Source organism: Ranitomeya imitator, chromosome 8, assembly GCF_032444005.1.
Source record: "Ranitomeya imitator isolate aRanImi1 chromosome 8, aRanImi1.pri, whole genome shotgun sequence".
NCBI lineage: Eukaryota > Metazoa > Chordata > Amphibia > Anura > Dendrobatidae > Ranitomeya > Ranitomeya imitator.
In genome coordinates, this window is record NC_091289.1 from 31,229,477 (window position 1) to 31,244,492 (window position 15,016).

Below are 15,016 nucleotides of genomic sequence, written 5' to 3' on the forward strand. Positions count from 1 at the left end.
TTATCTATCTGTTATCTATCTATTATCTATCATCTACCATCTATCTATTATCTATCTATCATCTATTATCTATCTATATATCTAATATCTATCTATCTATCTATTATCTATCATCTATCTATCTATTATCTATCATCTATCTATATATCTAATATCTATCTATATATCTAATATCTATCTATTATCTATCATCTATCTATATATCTAATATCTATCTATCTATCTATCTATCTATCTATCTATCATCTATCTATCGTATCTATCTATCATATCTATCTATCTATCTATCTATCTATCATCTATCTATTATCTATCTATCATATCTATCTATCATATCTATCTATCTATCTATCTATCATCTATCTATTATCTATCTATCATATCTATCTATCATATCTATCTATCGTATCTATCTATTATCTATCTATCATCTATCTATCTATTATCTATCTATCTATCTATTATCTATCTATCTATCTATCTATCTATCTATCTATCTATCTATCTATCTATTGTATCTATCTATCTTCTCTCTGTGTCCCTTCTGCCGGTGTCGGTGAGTCTGGGCGGTAGTCCCGGGTGTCAGGACCGGGCAGGAGGAGGGCGCAGGCGGGGTTTGGTGCTCGCACTGTGGGCAGAGTTACAGGACAGTTCGGTTCGTACGGCGGCGCCGCTTCATCTCCCGAGTGCACCGGACTTTTATAAGAGCAGCGGGGGCTGAGGTGCCGGTGGTGACCGGCAGTGACCGGCGGGGCCCGGAGTCTCCCGCGCAGCCGGCGCCGCTCTCATGCATCAAGGAGGAAACCTGAGCAGTGCGGCGGAGAGGTGAGAGCGGCGTGTACTGCAGCCTGGGGGACTACAGAGCCCAGCCACCGTGCTGCTCACTGATGGGGGCTGTGGTACCTGACTCATGCACTTATGTTTCCCTTGTGTCTGGTGTGGAGACACTGACGTGATATTGGCATATATTTATAGCTATGTCTATATAGAGAGATATAATTAGTCATAATTAATGCAAAGTATACACCAAGGTGAGGCGCCATATATTCCATACACAGGACAGATGGTATCCTGGTGTGCGGGCGGCGGATTCTCTGTCATGTGATGGTTTTACAAAAATTGCGCAGAATCTTGACAGTGACCCCAGACTAAGAAACAGCAAAAGTTTTAGTCAGGAGTCAGACCAATCGCAGGACTGCAAGCTGTTGTCGCTGCGCTGCTCGTAGCCCTCTGGTGCCCGTAGTCTTACGATACCTGTAGCCCTGTGGTGCCCATAGCCCTGTGATGCCTGTAGCCCTGTGGTGCCCGTAGCCTCTGGTGCCTGTAGTCTTACGATACCTGTAGCCCTGTGGTGCCCATAGCCCTGTGATGCCTGTAGCCCTGTGGTGCCCGTAGCCTCTGGTGCCTGTAGTCTTACGATACCTGTAGCCCTGTGGTGCCCATAGCCCTGTGATGCCTGTAGCCCTGTGGTGCCCGTAGCCTCTGGTGCCTGTAGTCTTACGATACCTGTAGCCCTGTGGTGCCCATAGCCCTGTGATGCCTGTAGCCCTGTGGTGCCCGTAGCCCTGTGATGCCTGTAGCCCTGTGGTGCCCGTAGCCTCTGGTGCCTGTAGTCTTACGATACCTGTAGCCCTGTGGTGCCCATAGCCCTGTGATGCCTGTAGCCCTGTGGTGCCCGTAGCCTCTGGTGCCTGTAGTCTTACGATACCTGTAGCCCTGTGGTGCCCATAGCCCTGTGATGCCTGTAGCCCTGTGGTGCCCGTAGCCCTGTGATGCCTGTAGCCCTGTGGTGCCCGTAGCCTCTGGTGCCTGTAGTCTTACGATACCTGTAGCCCTGTGGTGCCCATAGCCCTGTGATGCCTGTAGCCCTGTGGTGCCCGTAGCCTCTGGTGCCTGTAGTCTTACGATACCTGTAGCCCTGTGGTGCCCGTAGCCCTGTGATGCCTGTTGCCCTGCGGTGCCCATAGCCCTGTGATGCCTGTTGCCCTGCGGTGCCCGTAGCCCTGTGATGCCTGTAGCCCTGCGGTGCCTTGTAGCCTTATGATACCTGTAGCCTTGCGATGCCCGTAGCCTCTGGTTCCCGTAGCCCTGCGATGCCCGTAGCCTCTGGTGCCTGTAGCCCTGCGATGCCCGTAGCCTCTGGTGCCCGTAGCCCTGCGATACCTGTAGCCCTACGGTGCCTGTAGCCCTGTGGTTTCTATAGCCCTGTGGGATCCATAACACTGTGATGCTCGTAGCCCTGTGATGCCTGTAGCCCTGCGGTGCCCATAGCCCTGTGATGCCTGTAACCCTGCGGTGCCTGTAGCCTTACGATAGCCCTGCGATGCCTGTAGCCTCTGGTGCTCGTAGCCCTGTAATGCCTCTAGCCCTGCAGTGCTTGTGGCCCTCTGGTGCCTGTAGCCTTAAGGCTTCTTTCACACTAGCGTCGGAATGCGTCGGGGAGAGATTCCGACGCTAGCGTTTAACGCTTTGCACAATGGGTGCAGCGGATGCATTTTTCCGGCGCATCCGCTGCCCCATTGTAAAATGCGGGGAGGTGGGGGTGGAGTTCCGGCCGCGCATGCGCGGTCGGAAAAAGCGGTCCGTCGGGAGAAAAAAACGTTACATGTAGGGTTTTTTTTTCCCGACGGTCCGCCAAAGCACGACGCATCCGTCGCAAGACGTATGCGAAGTGTGCAAATCCGTCGCAAATGCGTCGCCAATAGAAGTCTATGGGGAAAAAACGCATCCTGCAAGCACTTTTGCAGGATGCGTTTTTTCTGCAAAACGACGCATTGTGACGGATTTACAAAAAACGCTAGTGTGAAAGTACCCTAAGATACCTGTAGCCTTACAATACCTGTAGCCCTGCGATGCCCGTAGCCTCTGGTGCCCGTAGCCCTGCGATACCTGTAGCCCTGCGATACCTGTAGCCCTGCGATACCTGTAGCCCTGCGATGCCTGTAGCCCTGTGGGACCCGTAACACTGTGATGCCCGTAGCCCTGTGATGGCGCCCCTTCTCTATACACCGCAAATCTGAATGTAGGAAAAAATGTAGGAAAATCTGCAGCGATCTCATGGAGATTTTGGTTCAGATTTGGCTAAAAAAATAAAAAATTTGTGGGGAATGGAGCTGCCCCTTGTCAACCTTACTGGAAGAACCAAGAAAAGAAAACCGCCTGGATTTCCAGAAAACTTGTCACATTTTCTGTTGTGCCATAGAAATTAGCCTCCTGCAAATAAGCGCTATCTTAACTGGGGGTACAAAAAAGTCACATCTTCTGCTAAAATATCACATTTGTGTAAATAATGTAAATTAACATAAAATCCCTCCAAGGGGAACTGGAGAACATTTGTGCAAAACGATTTCAATATTTTTATAAAGTTGCAGTGGACGAATTAGCTGAAAACATCTGTAAATTCCAAATCACATCCACAACGGTGAATATAAAATAACAAAAACAAACAAACAAAGAGGAAAAACACAAATGGAGTAGAGTTTAAAAAAGGCGCAAATGAAAAACAGCAAAAAAAAAACAAACGCCAAAACAAAAACAAAACAGACACAATACAATAATGAATCGTCCCTAAATTATCGCAGCTGATTCTTTCTCTGAGGTGAAACATTTCCCTGGTTTCAAACATGTTTTACCTCACAGAAATCAGCAGCTGTGTCCCATGCTGTAATGTCTGTATACTCTTTTTCTCCCCCCCCCCCAGCCCAGGAGATGTGGTGTGATCAGATCATGTTTCTGTACAGTAAGACACAGCCATTACACAGTACACAGTAGGGCCACATTATAAGATTATCTCAGCACAGGAACATTATTTTAATCACGTCCAATTGTGGAAATTATTATTATTCCAAGATCTATTGATTAAAATGTACTTTGTTCATGGGGGAAAGATCCCCTTAAATGGAATTTACTATTTATATAGGCAATAAAGAAAATCAGAAAACTTGCAGTTTTCACACTGGCTTTTAGGCCTTATCAGGGCCGGCATCAGCACCCATGCAAGTGCCAGGGGCCTGGGAAGGCGGGAGGGCCCTTTCGCTGTCGGGGACACCGCTATGAGGGCCAAGTGCCAGAGCCCGCAAGTGAACCCCATCGCTTGCTCAGGGCCCAGGTACTTGCAATACTTACCTCTCCCGTTCCTCCTCTGCAGCAAGATCTTCTGTCTCTGTGACGTTTCAGGTCAGAGGCCGCAATGACGTGGCTAGTATGCGCCCATTATATATGGAGTAATATATGGGGCTCATCATATATTGGATCATTATATGGGGTCCATCATATATAGAGCAATATATTGGGCCCATCGTATACTGTATGGAGCATTATATGAGGAGCATTATATGTGGCCCATCATATACTGTATGGAAGTATGGAGCAATATATGGGGTTCATTACACTGTGTGGAGCATTATATAGGGTCCATTATTCTGAATAGAGCACTATGTGGTGCCCATAATAGTGTATGGAGGACTATACTGTCTGGTTTCTGAGATATTGTAGAATTTACAATAGATATCACTCATGTAATGTGAGAAGTTAAATCTTTGGCATTGTACTATACCTATATTTCTCTGTCGTATCTGTGCATCATGAATCGTGGTATATGTAAAAGGGGCCCACTGAGACTCTTTCGCCCGGGGCCCATGAAAACCTGGAGCCGGCCCTGGGCCTTATACTAGACACATACTTCTTGTTCTGTATAGAACACTTTTCAGCATTCTCATTATCATCACAGACTGGATTGCAATGGTAGGTGACTGCTGTATAAAGACTAGATAACACAAGATCCATCATTCACAATAGGTGATTTCACAGCTCATCTCCTCCTCCTCCTGTATAATGACTGATAACACCTTTATATACAGTAGATAACACAGGATCCACCATTCACAATAGGTGATGTCACAGCTCTCCTCCTCCTCCTGTATAATGACTGATAACACCTCTATATACAGTAGATTACACAGGATCTACCATTCACAATAGGTGATGTCACAGCTCACCTCCTCCTCCTGTAGAGTGACTGATAACACCTTTATATACAGTAGATAACACAGGATCCACCATTCACAATAGGTGATGTCACAGCTCTCCTCCTCCTCCTCCTGTACAATGACTGATAACACCTCTATATACAGTAGATAACACAGGATCCACCATTCACAATAGGTGATGTCACAGCTCTCCTCCTCATCCTGTATAATGACTGATAACACCTCTATATACAGTAGATTACACAGGATCTACCATTCACAATAGGTGATGTCACAGCTCACCTCCTCCTCCTGTAGAGTGACTGATAACACCTTTATATACAGTAGATAACACAGGATCCACCATTCACGATAGCTGATGTCACAGCTCACCTCAGAGTGCGGTCTGATTTTTTCCTTTGACCCATAGATGTTGTGAATTCTGTGGCAGAGCTCCCTCCTGTGGTCACAAGTGGTACTTCGGCTGATTCTCTCTGTGAGCTTCTGTTGGTGGAGGGAAGTGGTACTGCGGCTTCTGAGTTTCCTCCCTCAGGTGATCTGGTGAGGTCGTTAGGTGCTTCTCTACTTAACTCCACCTAATGCTTTGATCCTGGCTTCCTGTCAATGTTCCAGTGTTGGACTTGCTTTTCCCTGGATCATTCCTGTGGCCTGCTGCTCTGCATAGCTAAGTTCTTCTTTGCTATTTGTTTGCTATTTTTTCTGTCCAGCTTGTCTAATTTGTTGCTGGAAGCTCTGGGACGCAGAGGGTGTACCTCCGTGCCGTTAGTTCGGTACGGAGGGTCTTTTTGCCCCCTTTGCGTGGTTTTCTTTAGGGTTTTGTGTAGACCGCAAAGTTAGCTTTTCTATCCTCGATCTGTTAAGAAAGTCGGGCCTCACTTTGCTGAATCTATTTCATCTCTACGTTTGTCTTTTCATCTTAACTCACAGTCATTATATGTGGGGGGCTGCCTTTTCCTTTGGGGTATTTCTCTGAGGCAAGGTAGGCTTATTTTCTATCTTCAGGCTAGTTAGTTTCTCAGGCTGTGCCGAGTTGCATAGGCAGAGTTAGGCGCAATCCACGGCTGCCTCTAGTGTTGTTTGGAGAGGATTAGGGATTGCGGTCAGCAGAGTTCCCACGTCTCAGAGCTCGTTCTATGATTTTGGGTTATTGTCATATCACTGTATGTGCTCTGACCGCTATGTCCATTGTAGTACTGAATTGCCTTTCATAACAGTACAGGAAGCCAAAAGTACTAATGATTCTCAATAGAGGGAAAAAAGAAGTTCTGAGACCATTTTTTTTTCTTTGCACTGTGTTTTGCCTTTTTTTCCCCTAGACATTTGGGTGGTTCAGTACACAGGTGTAGCGATGGACATTAGAAGTCTGTCTTCATCTGTGGATCAGCTCTCGGCAAGAGTACAAAAGATTCAAGACACTATTGATCAGAAAGCTATGTTGGAACCAAGAATTCCTATTCCTGATTTGTTTTTTGGAGATAGAACTAAGTTTCTGAGTTTCAAAAATAATTGTAAATTATTTCTGGCCTTGAAACCTCGCTCCTCTGGTGATCCAGTTCAACAGGTTTTGATTGTTATTTCTTTTTTGCGCGGCGACCCTCAGGACTGGGCATTTTCTCTTGCGCCAGGAGATCCTGCATTGAGTAATATCGATGCGTTTTTCCTGGCGCTCGGATTGCTGTACGATGAACCTAATTCAGTGGATCAGGCAGAGAAAAATTTGCTGGCTCTTTGTCAGGGTCAGGATGAGATAGAGGTATATTGTCAGAAATTTAGAAAGTGGTCCGTGCTCACTCAATGGAATGAATCTGCGCTGGCAGCTATGTTCAGAAAGGGTCTCTCTGAAGCCTTAAAGGATGTCATGGTGGGATTTCCTATGCCTGCTGGTTTGAATGAGTCTATGTCTTTGGCCATTCAGACCGGTCGACGCTTGCGTGAGCGTAAATCTGTGCACCATTTGGCGGTATTACCTGAGCTTAAACCTGAGCCTATGCAGTGCGATAGGACTTTGACCAGAGTTAAACGGCAAGAACACAGACGTCTGAATGGGCTGTGTTTCTACTGTGGTGATTCCACTCATGCTATCTCTGATTGTCCTAAGCGCACTAAGCGGTTCGCTAGGTCTGCCACCATTGGTACGGTACAGTCAAAATATCTTCTGTCCGTTACCTTGATCTGCTCTTTGTCATCGTATTCTGTCATGGCATTTGTGGATTCAGGCGCTGCCCTGAATTTGATGGACTTGGAGTATGCTAAGCGTTGTGGGTTTCTCTTAGAGCCCTTGCAGTGTCCTATTCCATTGAGAGGAATTGATGCCACGCCTTTGGCCAAGAATAAGCCTCAATACTGGACCCAGCTGACCATGTGCATGGCTCCTGGAGGTTATTCGCTTCCTGGTGTTGCATAATCTGCATGATGTGGTCGTGTTGGGGTTGCCATGGCTAGAAGCCCATAATCCAGTATTAGATTGGAAATCCATGTCGGTGTCCAGCTGGGGTTGTCAGGGGGTACATGGTGATGTTCCATTTCTGTCAATTTCGTCATCCACCCCTTCTGAGGTTCCAGAGTTCTTGTCTGATTACCGGGATGTATTTGATGAGCCCAAGTCCGATGCCCTACCTCCGCATAGGGATTGTGATTGTGCTATCAATTTGATTCCTGGTAGTAAATTCCCAAAAGGTCGACTGTTTAATTTATCCGTGCCTGAGCACGCCGCTATGCGCAGTTATGTGAAGGAATCCCTGGAGAAGGGGCATATTCGCCCGTCATCGTCGCCATTAGGAGCAGGGTTCTTTTTTGTAGCCAAGAAGGATGGTTCACTGAGACCTTGTATAGATTACCGCCTTCTAAATAAGATCACGGTTAAATTTCAGTACCCCTTGCCATTGTTATCTGATTTGTTTGCTCGGATTAAGGGGGCTAGTTGGTTCACCAAGATAGATCTTCGTGGTGCGTATAACCTGGTGCGAATCAGGCGAGGAGATGAATGGAAAACTGCATTTAATACGCCCGAGGGTCATTTTGAGTATCTAGTGATGCCATTCGGACTTGCCAATGCTCCATCAGTGTTTCAGTCCTTTATGCATGACATCTTCCGAGAGTACCTGGATAAATTCCTGATTGTGTACTTGGATGACATTTTGATCTTCTCGGATGATTGGGAGTCTCATGTGAAGCAGGTCAGAACAGTTTTTCAGGTCCTGCGTGCTAATTCTTTGTTTGTGAAGGGATCAAAGTGTCTCTTTGGTGTGCAGAAGGTTTCATTTTTGGGGTTCATCTTTTCCCCTTCTACTATCGAGATGGATCCTGTTAAGGTCCAAGCCATTCATGATTGGACTCAGCCGACATCTCTGAAGAGTCTGCAAAAGTTCCTGGGCTTTGCTAATTTTTATCGTTGCTTCTTCTGCAATTTTTCTAGTATTGCCAAACCATTGACCGATTTGACCAAGAAGGGTGCTGATTTGGTCAATTGGTCTTCTGCTGCTGTGGAAGCTTTTCAAGACTTGAAGCGTCGTTTTTCTTCTGCCCCTGTGTTGTGTCAATCAGATGTTTCTCTTCCGTTCCAGGTCGAGGTTGATGCTTCTGAGATTGGAGCAGGGGCTGTTTTGTCGCAGAGAGGTTCTGATTGCTCCGTGATGAAACCATGCGCTTTTTTTTCCAGGAAGTTTTCGCCTGCTGAGCGAAATTATGATGTGGGCAACCGAGAGTTGCTGGCCATGAAGTGGGCATTCGAGGAGTGGCGTCATTGGCTTGAAGGAGCTAAGCATCGCGTGGTGGTATTGACTGATCATAAGAACTTGACTTATCTTGAGTCTGCTAAGCGGTTGAATCCTAGACAGGCTCGTTGGTCGCTGTTTTTTGCCCGTTTTGACTTTGTGATTTCGTACCTTCCGGGCTCTAAAAATGTGAAGGCGGATGCTCTGTCTAGGAGTTTTGTGCCCGACTCTCCGGGTTTGTCTGAGCCGGCGGGTATCCTCAAGGAAGGAGTAATTGTGTCTGCCATCTCCCCTGATTTGCGGCGGGTGCTGCAGAAATTTCAGGCTAATAAACCTGATCGTTGTCCAGCGGAGAGACTGTTTGTCCCTGATAGGTGGACGAATAAAGTTATCTCTGAGGTTCATTGTTCGGTGTTGGCTGGTCATCCTGGAATCTTTGGTACCAGAGAGTTGGTGGCTAGATCCTTTTGGTGACCGTCTCTGTCGCGGGATGTGCGTGTTTTTGTGCAGTCCTGTGGGATTTGTGCTCGGGCTAAGCCCTGCTGTTCTCGTGCCAGTGGGTTGCTTTTGCCCTTGCCGGTCCCGAAGAGGCCTTGGACACATATCTCTATGGATTTTATTTCTGATCTTCCCGTTTCTCAAAAGATGTCAGTCATTTGGGTGGTCTGTGATCGCTTTTCTAAGATGGTCCATCTGGTACCCTTGTCTAAATTGCCTTCCTCCTCTGATTTGGTGCCATTGTTCTTCCAGCATGTGGTTCGTTTACATGGCATTCCAGAGAATATCGTTTCTGACAGAGGTTCCCAGTTTGTTTCAAGGTTTTGGCGAGCCTTTTGTGGTAGGATGGGCATTGACTAGTCTTTTTCCTCGGCTTTCCATCCTCAGACTAATGGCCAGACCGAACGAACCAATCAGACCTTGGAAACATATCTGAGATGCTTTGTTTCTGCCGATCAGGATGACTGGGTGTCCTTTTTGCCTTTGGCTGAGTTCGCCCTTAATAATCGGGCCAGCTCGGCTACCTTGGTTTCGCCATTTTTCTGCAATTCTGGGTTCCATCCTCGTTTCTCTTCAGGACAGGTTGAGTCTTCGGACTGTCCTGGTGTGGATACTGTGGTGGACAGGTTGCAGCAGATTTGGACTCATGTAGTGGACAATTTGACCTTGTCCCAGGAGAAGGCTCAACGTTTCGCTAATCGCAGACGCCGTGTGGGTCCCCGACTTCGTGTTGGGGATCTGGTTTGGTTATCTTCTCGTCATATTCCTATGAAGGTTTCCTCTCCTAAGTTTAAACCTCGTTTCATTGGTCCGTATAGGATTTCTGAGGTTCTTAATCCTGTGTCTTTTTGTCTGACCCTTCCAGATTCTTTTTCCATACATAACGTATTCCATAGGTCATTGTTGCGGAGATACGTGGCACCTATGGTTCCATCTGTTGATCCTCCTGCCCCGGTTTTGGTGGAGGGGGAATTGGAGTATATTGTGGAGAAGATTTTGGATTCTCGTGTTTCTAGACGGAAACTCCAGTATCTGGTTAAATGGAAGGGTTATGCTCAGGAAGATAATTCCTGGGTTTTTGCCTCTGATGTCCATGCTCCCGATCTTTTTCGTGCCTTTCATGTGGCTCATCCTGGTCGGCCTGGGGGCTCTGGTGAGGGTTCGGTGACCCCTCCTCAAGGGGGGGGTACTGTTGTGAATTCTGTGGCAGAGCTCCCTCCTGTGGTCACAAGTGGTACTTCGGCTGATTCTCTCTGTGAGCTTCTGTTGGTGGAGGGAAGTGGTACTGCGGCTTCTGAGTTTCCTCCCTCAGGTGATCTGGTGAGGTCGTTAGGTGCTTCTCTACTTAACTCCACCTAATGCTTTGATCCTGGCTTCCTGTCAATGTTCCAGTGTTGGACTTGCTTTTCCCTGGATCATTCCTGTGGCCTGCTGCTCTGCATAGCTAAGTTCTTCTTTGCTATTTGTTTGCTATTTTTTCTGTCCAGCTTGTCTAATTTTTTGCTGGAAGCTCTGGGACGCAAAGGGTGTACCTCCGTGCCGTTAGTTTGGTACGGAGGGTCTTTTTGCCCCGTTTGCGTGGTTTTCTTTAGGGTTTTGTGTAGACTGCAAAGTTACCTTTTCTATCCTCGATTTGTTAAGAAAGTCGGGCCTCACTTTGCTGAATCTATTTCATCTCTACGTTTGTCTTTTCATCTTAACTCACAGTCATTATATGTGGGGGGCTGCCTTTTCCTTTGGGGTATTTCTCTGAGGCAAGGTAGGCTTATTTTCTATCTTCAGGCTAGTTAGTTTCTCAGGCTGTGCCGAGTTGCATAGGCAGAGTTAGGCGCAATCCACGGCTGCCTCTAGTGTTGTTTGGAGAGGATTAGGGATTGCGGTCTGCAGAGTTCCCACGTCTCAGAGCTCGTTCTATGATTTTGGGTTATTGTCAGATCACTGTATGTGCTCTGACCGCTATGTCCATTGTAGTACTGAATTGCCTTTCATAACACATAGACTTACTTGCATTACTGATTTTGACTCTGATCAAAATGGGATATATCTCTGATTTTTTTCCCGTGGATCACTGGATTCAAGCATGTGCACAGCCCCATAGAATATCATAGGTACAAGTGCCGTCTGTAAAAACAATGGATAGCACTTGTCCGAGATAATCGGTTGTGTGCACGAGCCCTTCCAAAAAGGAGGACTCCTCCAACTGATATGCACCGTCTACTTTTTTCTCTGTTGCGCTCACATGATGCCTCCTCTTCCGTTTGCAGTAAGGAAGTCACATATTTATCCTGCTATATTGTAAATGTCAGTGGCTTGCACTCAAACAAGCAACACTCTCATTCAAATCAGCTCTCACCTCTGCCAAACAGGCCTACTTCACAACCCTCGTATCTTCCTTATCCCACAACCCAAACAGTTCAACACTTTTAACTTCCTCCTCCGCCCACCACTGCCCCCACTGAGTTCCCTAATCGTTGCCGAGGACTTTGCCACGCACTTCAAAAATAAGATCGACCAAACAAGGCAAATCTTTGTCGTCAAACCACCACAACCCCTTTGTATACCAGACCAATGCCCAAACCCCATAACTTCCCTCTCCAAAATCACTGAAGGGGAGTTTGCTCATCTCTCCAAATCACACCTCACCACTTGTGCACTTGACCCCATCCCACCTCCTCCCCAACCTCACCACCGCACTAATCCCATCCCTAACCCATCTCTTCAACCTATCACTAACTTCTGGTACCTTCCCCTCTGCTTTCAAACATGCCACAATCAAACCTATCCTCAAAAAGTCATCACTTGACCCAAGTGCTATGTCCAGCTATCGCCCCATATCTTTGCTCCCATTTGCATCCAAACTCCTTGAGCAGCACGTCCATGCTGAACTTTTTTTTTTTTTTTTTTTTTTTTTTTTCCAGGATGTTTTTTTTTTTGTTTAAATAGTTTTTTTATTGAAAGCAAACATGCACAATACAATTTATGCACTGTCCAGTATTTTACAAAAATTTTAACATTTTCCAAACCCCCAACAATCCCAACCATACCCAAACCTCCCCCTCCCCTGACAGCTCCTTCCCAGTTATACTTTTGTTACCAGTATTGATGGTTCCTTGAGCCATTTGACTCACTTATGTCCGCTTGTTCCTTTAGCACTCTCTTCCTTTCAGAGGCTCTCACTCTCCCATTTCCCATAACTATTCATCCCAGCTCGAGCCACGGAGACCACATTTTGTCAAACGTTTCTATTTTCCCACGTCTTTTATAGACCCCCTTTTCCAGATTGAGACCATGTTTAACATAATTCAGGAATTCACCCCTCGTAGGCGGTTCCTCCTTGATCCAGTTCCTTGCTATTACCTTCCTTGCCATGTATAATAGCCTAGCTATTGCTATCTTCCAGATGTTATCCACTCTAATTTCCTCTACATATCCTAGTATACACACTATCGGATCTCTCGGCACTCTGCATTTATACGCCCCTTCCACACGGCTCATTACCACCAACCAGAAAGCAACCAGTCTTGGACATGTCCACATCATGTGGTATATTCCTGCATTCCCATTCTTACATCTCGGGCATTCAGAGTCAGCACGCAACCCCGCTCTGCACAACACTTCCGGTGATTTATAGACTCTGTGCAAGATGTACAGCTGCGATAGTCTATACGGCTCGCTCAGCGACACTCGTGGAACCGACTCCAACACCGATTCCCAGGTTTCATCCTCCATTGGGCCTAAATCTCTTTCCCATTTCGCTCTCGCTTTTAAAGGGAAGTCTAACAAATATGCATGTAGAAGGTCCTTATAAAGGGTGGTAATGACTCCCCTTGTGGACCCTTCCCCACACACGTATTCCAGAACTATGTCCTCTTGGATCTCAACACCACCGCTCCTGTTTTGAGCTTTAAAAGCATGTTTCATCTGAGCATATTGATACTCCCCAGTCGGTCTCAGTCCAAACTCCCCTTGCAGCTGCGAAAAGGACTTTAGTCCTCGTTGTTGAACTATCTGAGCCACCAAGTGGATTCCTTTGGCCCTCCACTCCGTCAGCACTCCAAGGGCCGCAAACTCAACCAAATTATTATTAAACCATATCGGTGTAAATTTAGTCAGCCCCGTAACCCCCCGAATCTGTCGCAGTCTGGTCCATAATTTATATATCAAAAACATAGTTGGGTATAATTTCCCCAATACTCCCAAGGAACCATCCTCCAGACACTGCGCTACCGGTCGTCGGTCTGTCACCCTCTCCATCAAGTGCTGCACCGCACTGGCAGACGCCTCCCGCGCCCAGCCCTTCAAATGCTGGCTCTGGGCTGCAAGAAAGTATAACTCAGGATTGGGTAAAGCCAATCCTCCATCTTCCTTGGGTCGCTGAAGCGTCTCCAGGCGAATACGTGGGTACCGCCTCCCCCATATCAGACTTCTAAATAGAGCATTAATCTGCCGGAATTTCCCACGTGGAATCCAAACTGGCGCGTTATGTAGGACGTAGAGTAATTTGGGCATCAGAACCATTTTAATGAGATTAACCCTACCCACCACCGATAAGTGCAATTTATTCCATGCATCCACTTTTGCTTTAAGGGCGCCCACGAGAGGTGTCAAATTCCTATACAGAAACTCTGTAACTGGCATCGAGATCCATATTCCCAGGTATCTGAAAAGGGATACCACCCTAAGCCGCCCCTCTCCCAATGGCTCACTTCTGCTCTCCTCCACCCCATCCACCTCAAAGAGGACCGATTTATCCCAGTTTATCCTCAATCCCGATAAGTCTCCAAATTTCCCAACGATCTCGATAGCCCCATTCAAGGCTTCATCCGGGTCCGCTAGGAACAGTAGGATGTCGTCTGCATATAACGCAATCTTCTCCTCAACACTCCCATAACTGAACCCAGGGACTTCATCCGACTGTCGGATCTTGGCGGCCAATGGCTCCACAGCTAAGGCAAACAGAAGGGGCGACAGTGGGCAACCCTGCCTCGTACCTCTGGCCAGCTTTATAGGCTGAGAAAGTTCCCCATTCACTCTAATTCTAGCTGTTGGTAGTGAATATAACAGTTGAGTCCACGCCACAAATTGCGGGCCAATACCCATACATTTCAACACCCGCCAGAGATATCCCCACTCCACACTGTCAAACGCCTTATGGGCGTCCAAGGATGCAATAACCCTTCGGCCACAATTGTCAGACTTCAGCTGCAGGTTCATATGCAGCCTCCGCAGATTAACCGCTGTAGATCTGTCAGGCATAAAACCAGACTGATCCGGATGCACAAGGTTAGTAATGACACTAGACAGACGGGTAGCTAACACCTTGGCCAAGAGCTTGACATCAATGGTTAACAGAGAGATTGGCCGATATGACTCAGGCTTCCCCAGATCCTTATCCTCCTTCGGAATAACCACTATAATAGCCTCCCTCATAGATGCTGGGAGATACCCTTTACATCCAGCCTCCTCCAGTACTAACTTTAATCTGGGAATCAGCACTTCCTCCAAACTTTTATAGATTTCGGCTGGTAACCCATCAACCCCAGGTGCCTTCCCATTGGCCATAGACTTCAGCGCCCGACTCAGTTCCTCCTCGGTGATAGGGGCATCGAGGCTCACCCTATCCTCCTCACTCAATTTCGGAAGACCCAGACTCTCAAGGAAAGTCTCCGTATCTCCGGCTGACTCATTGACCCTGGAGGAATATAGGTCCGCGTAAAAGTCCGCAAAGACCTTTATAATATCAGGTGTTTCAGATACCCTGCTCCCCCCATCCGAAACCAACGAGTGTACATATGAGGTACTACGCTGAGCCGCGGC

The 15,016-nt window shown here is 47.0% G+C and overlaps 1 protein-coding gene across 1 annotated transcript in view; it reads left to right on the forward strand.

Annotated features, from left to right (window-relative positions):
* The first annotated feature begins 640 nt into the window (after window positions 1-640).
* The window catches only part of ARHGEF3 (Rho guanine nucleotide exchange factor 3), a 289,077-nt gene continuing 274,701 nt past the window's right edge, over window positions 641-15,016 (forward strand). The window contains exon 1 of the mRNA XM_069736683.1: window positions 641-825. Coding sequence (XP_069592784.1) covers window positions 788-825 — 38 coding nt within the window. The 5' untranslated portion in view covers window positions 641-787. The remainder of the gene's footprint in view (window positions 826-15,016) is intronic.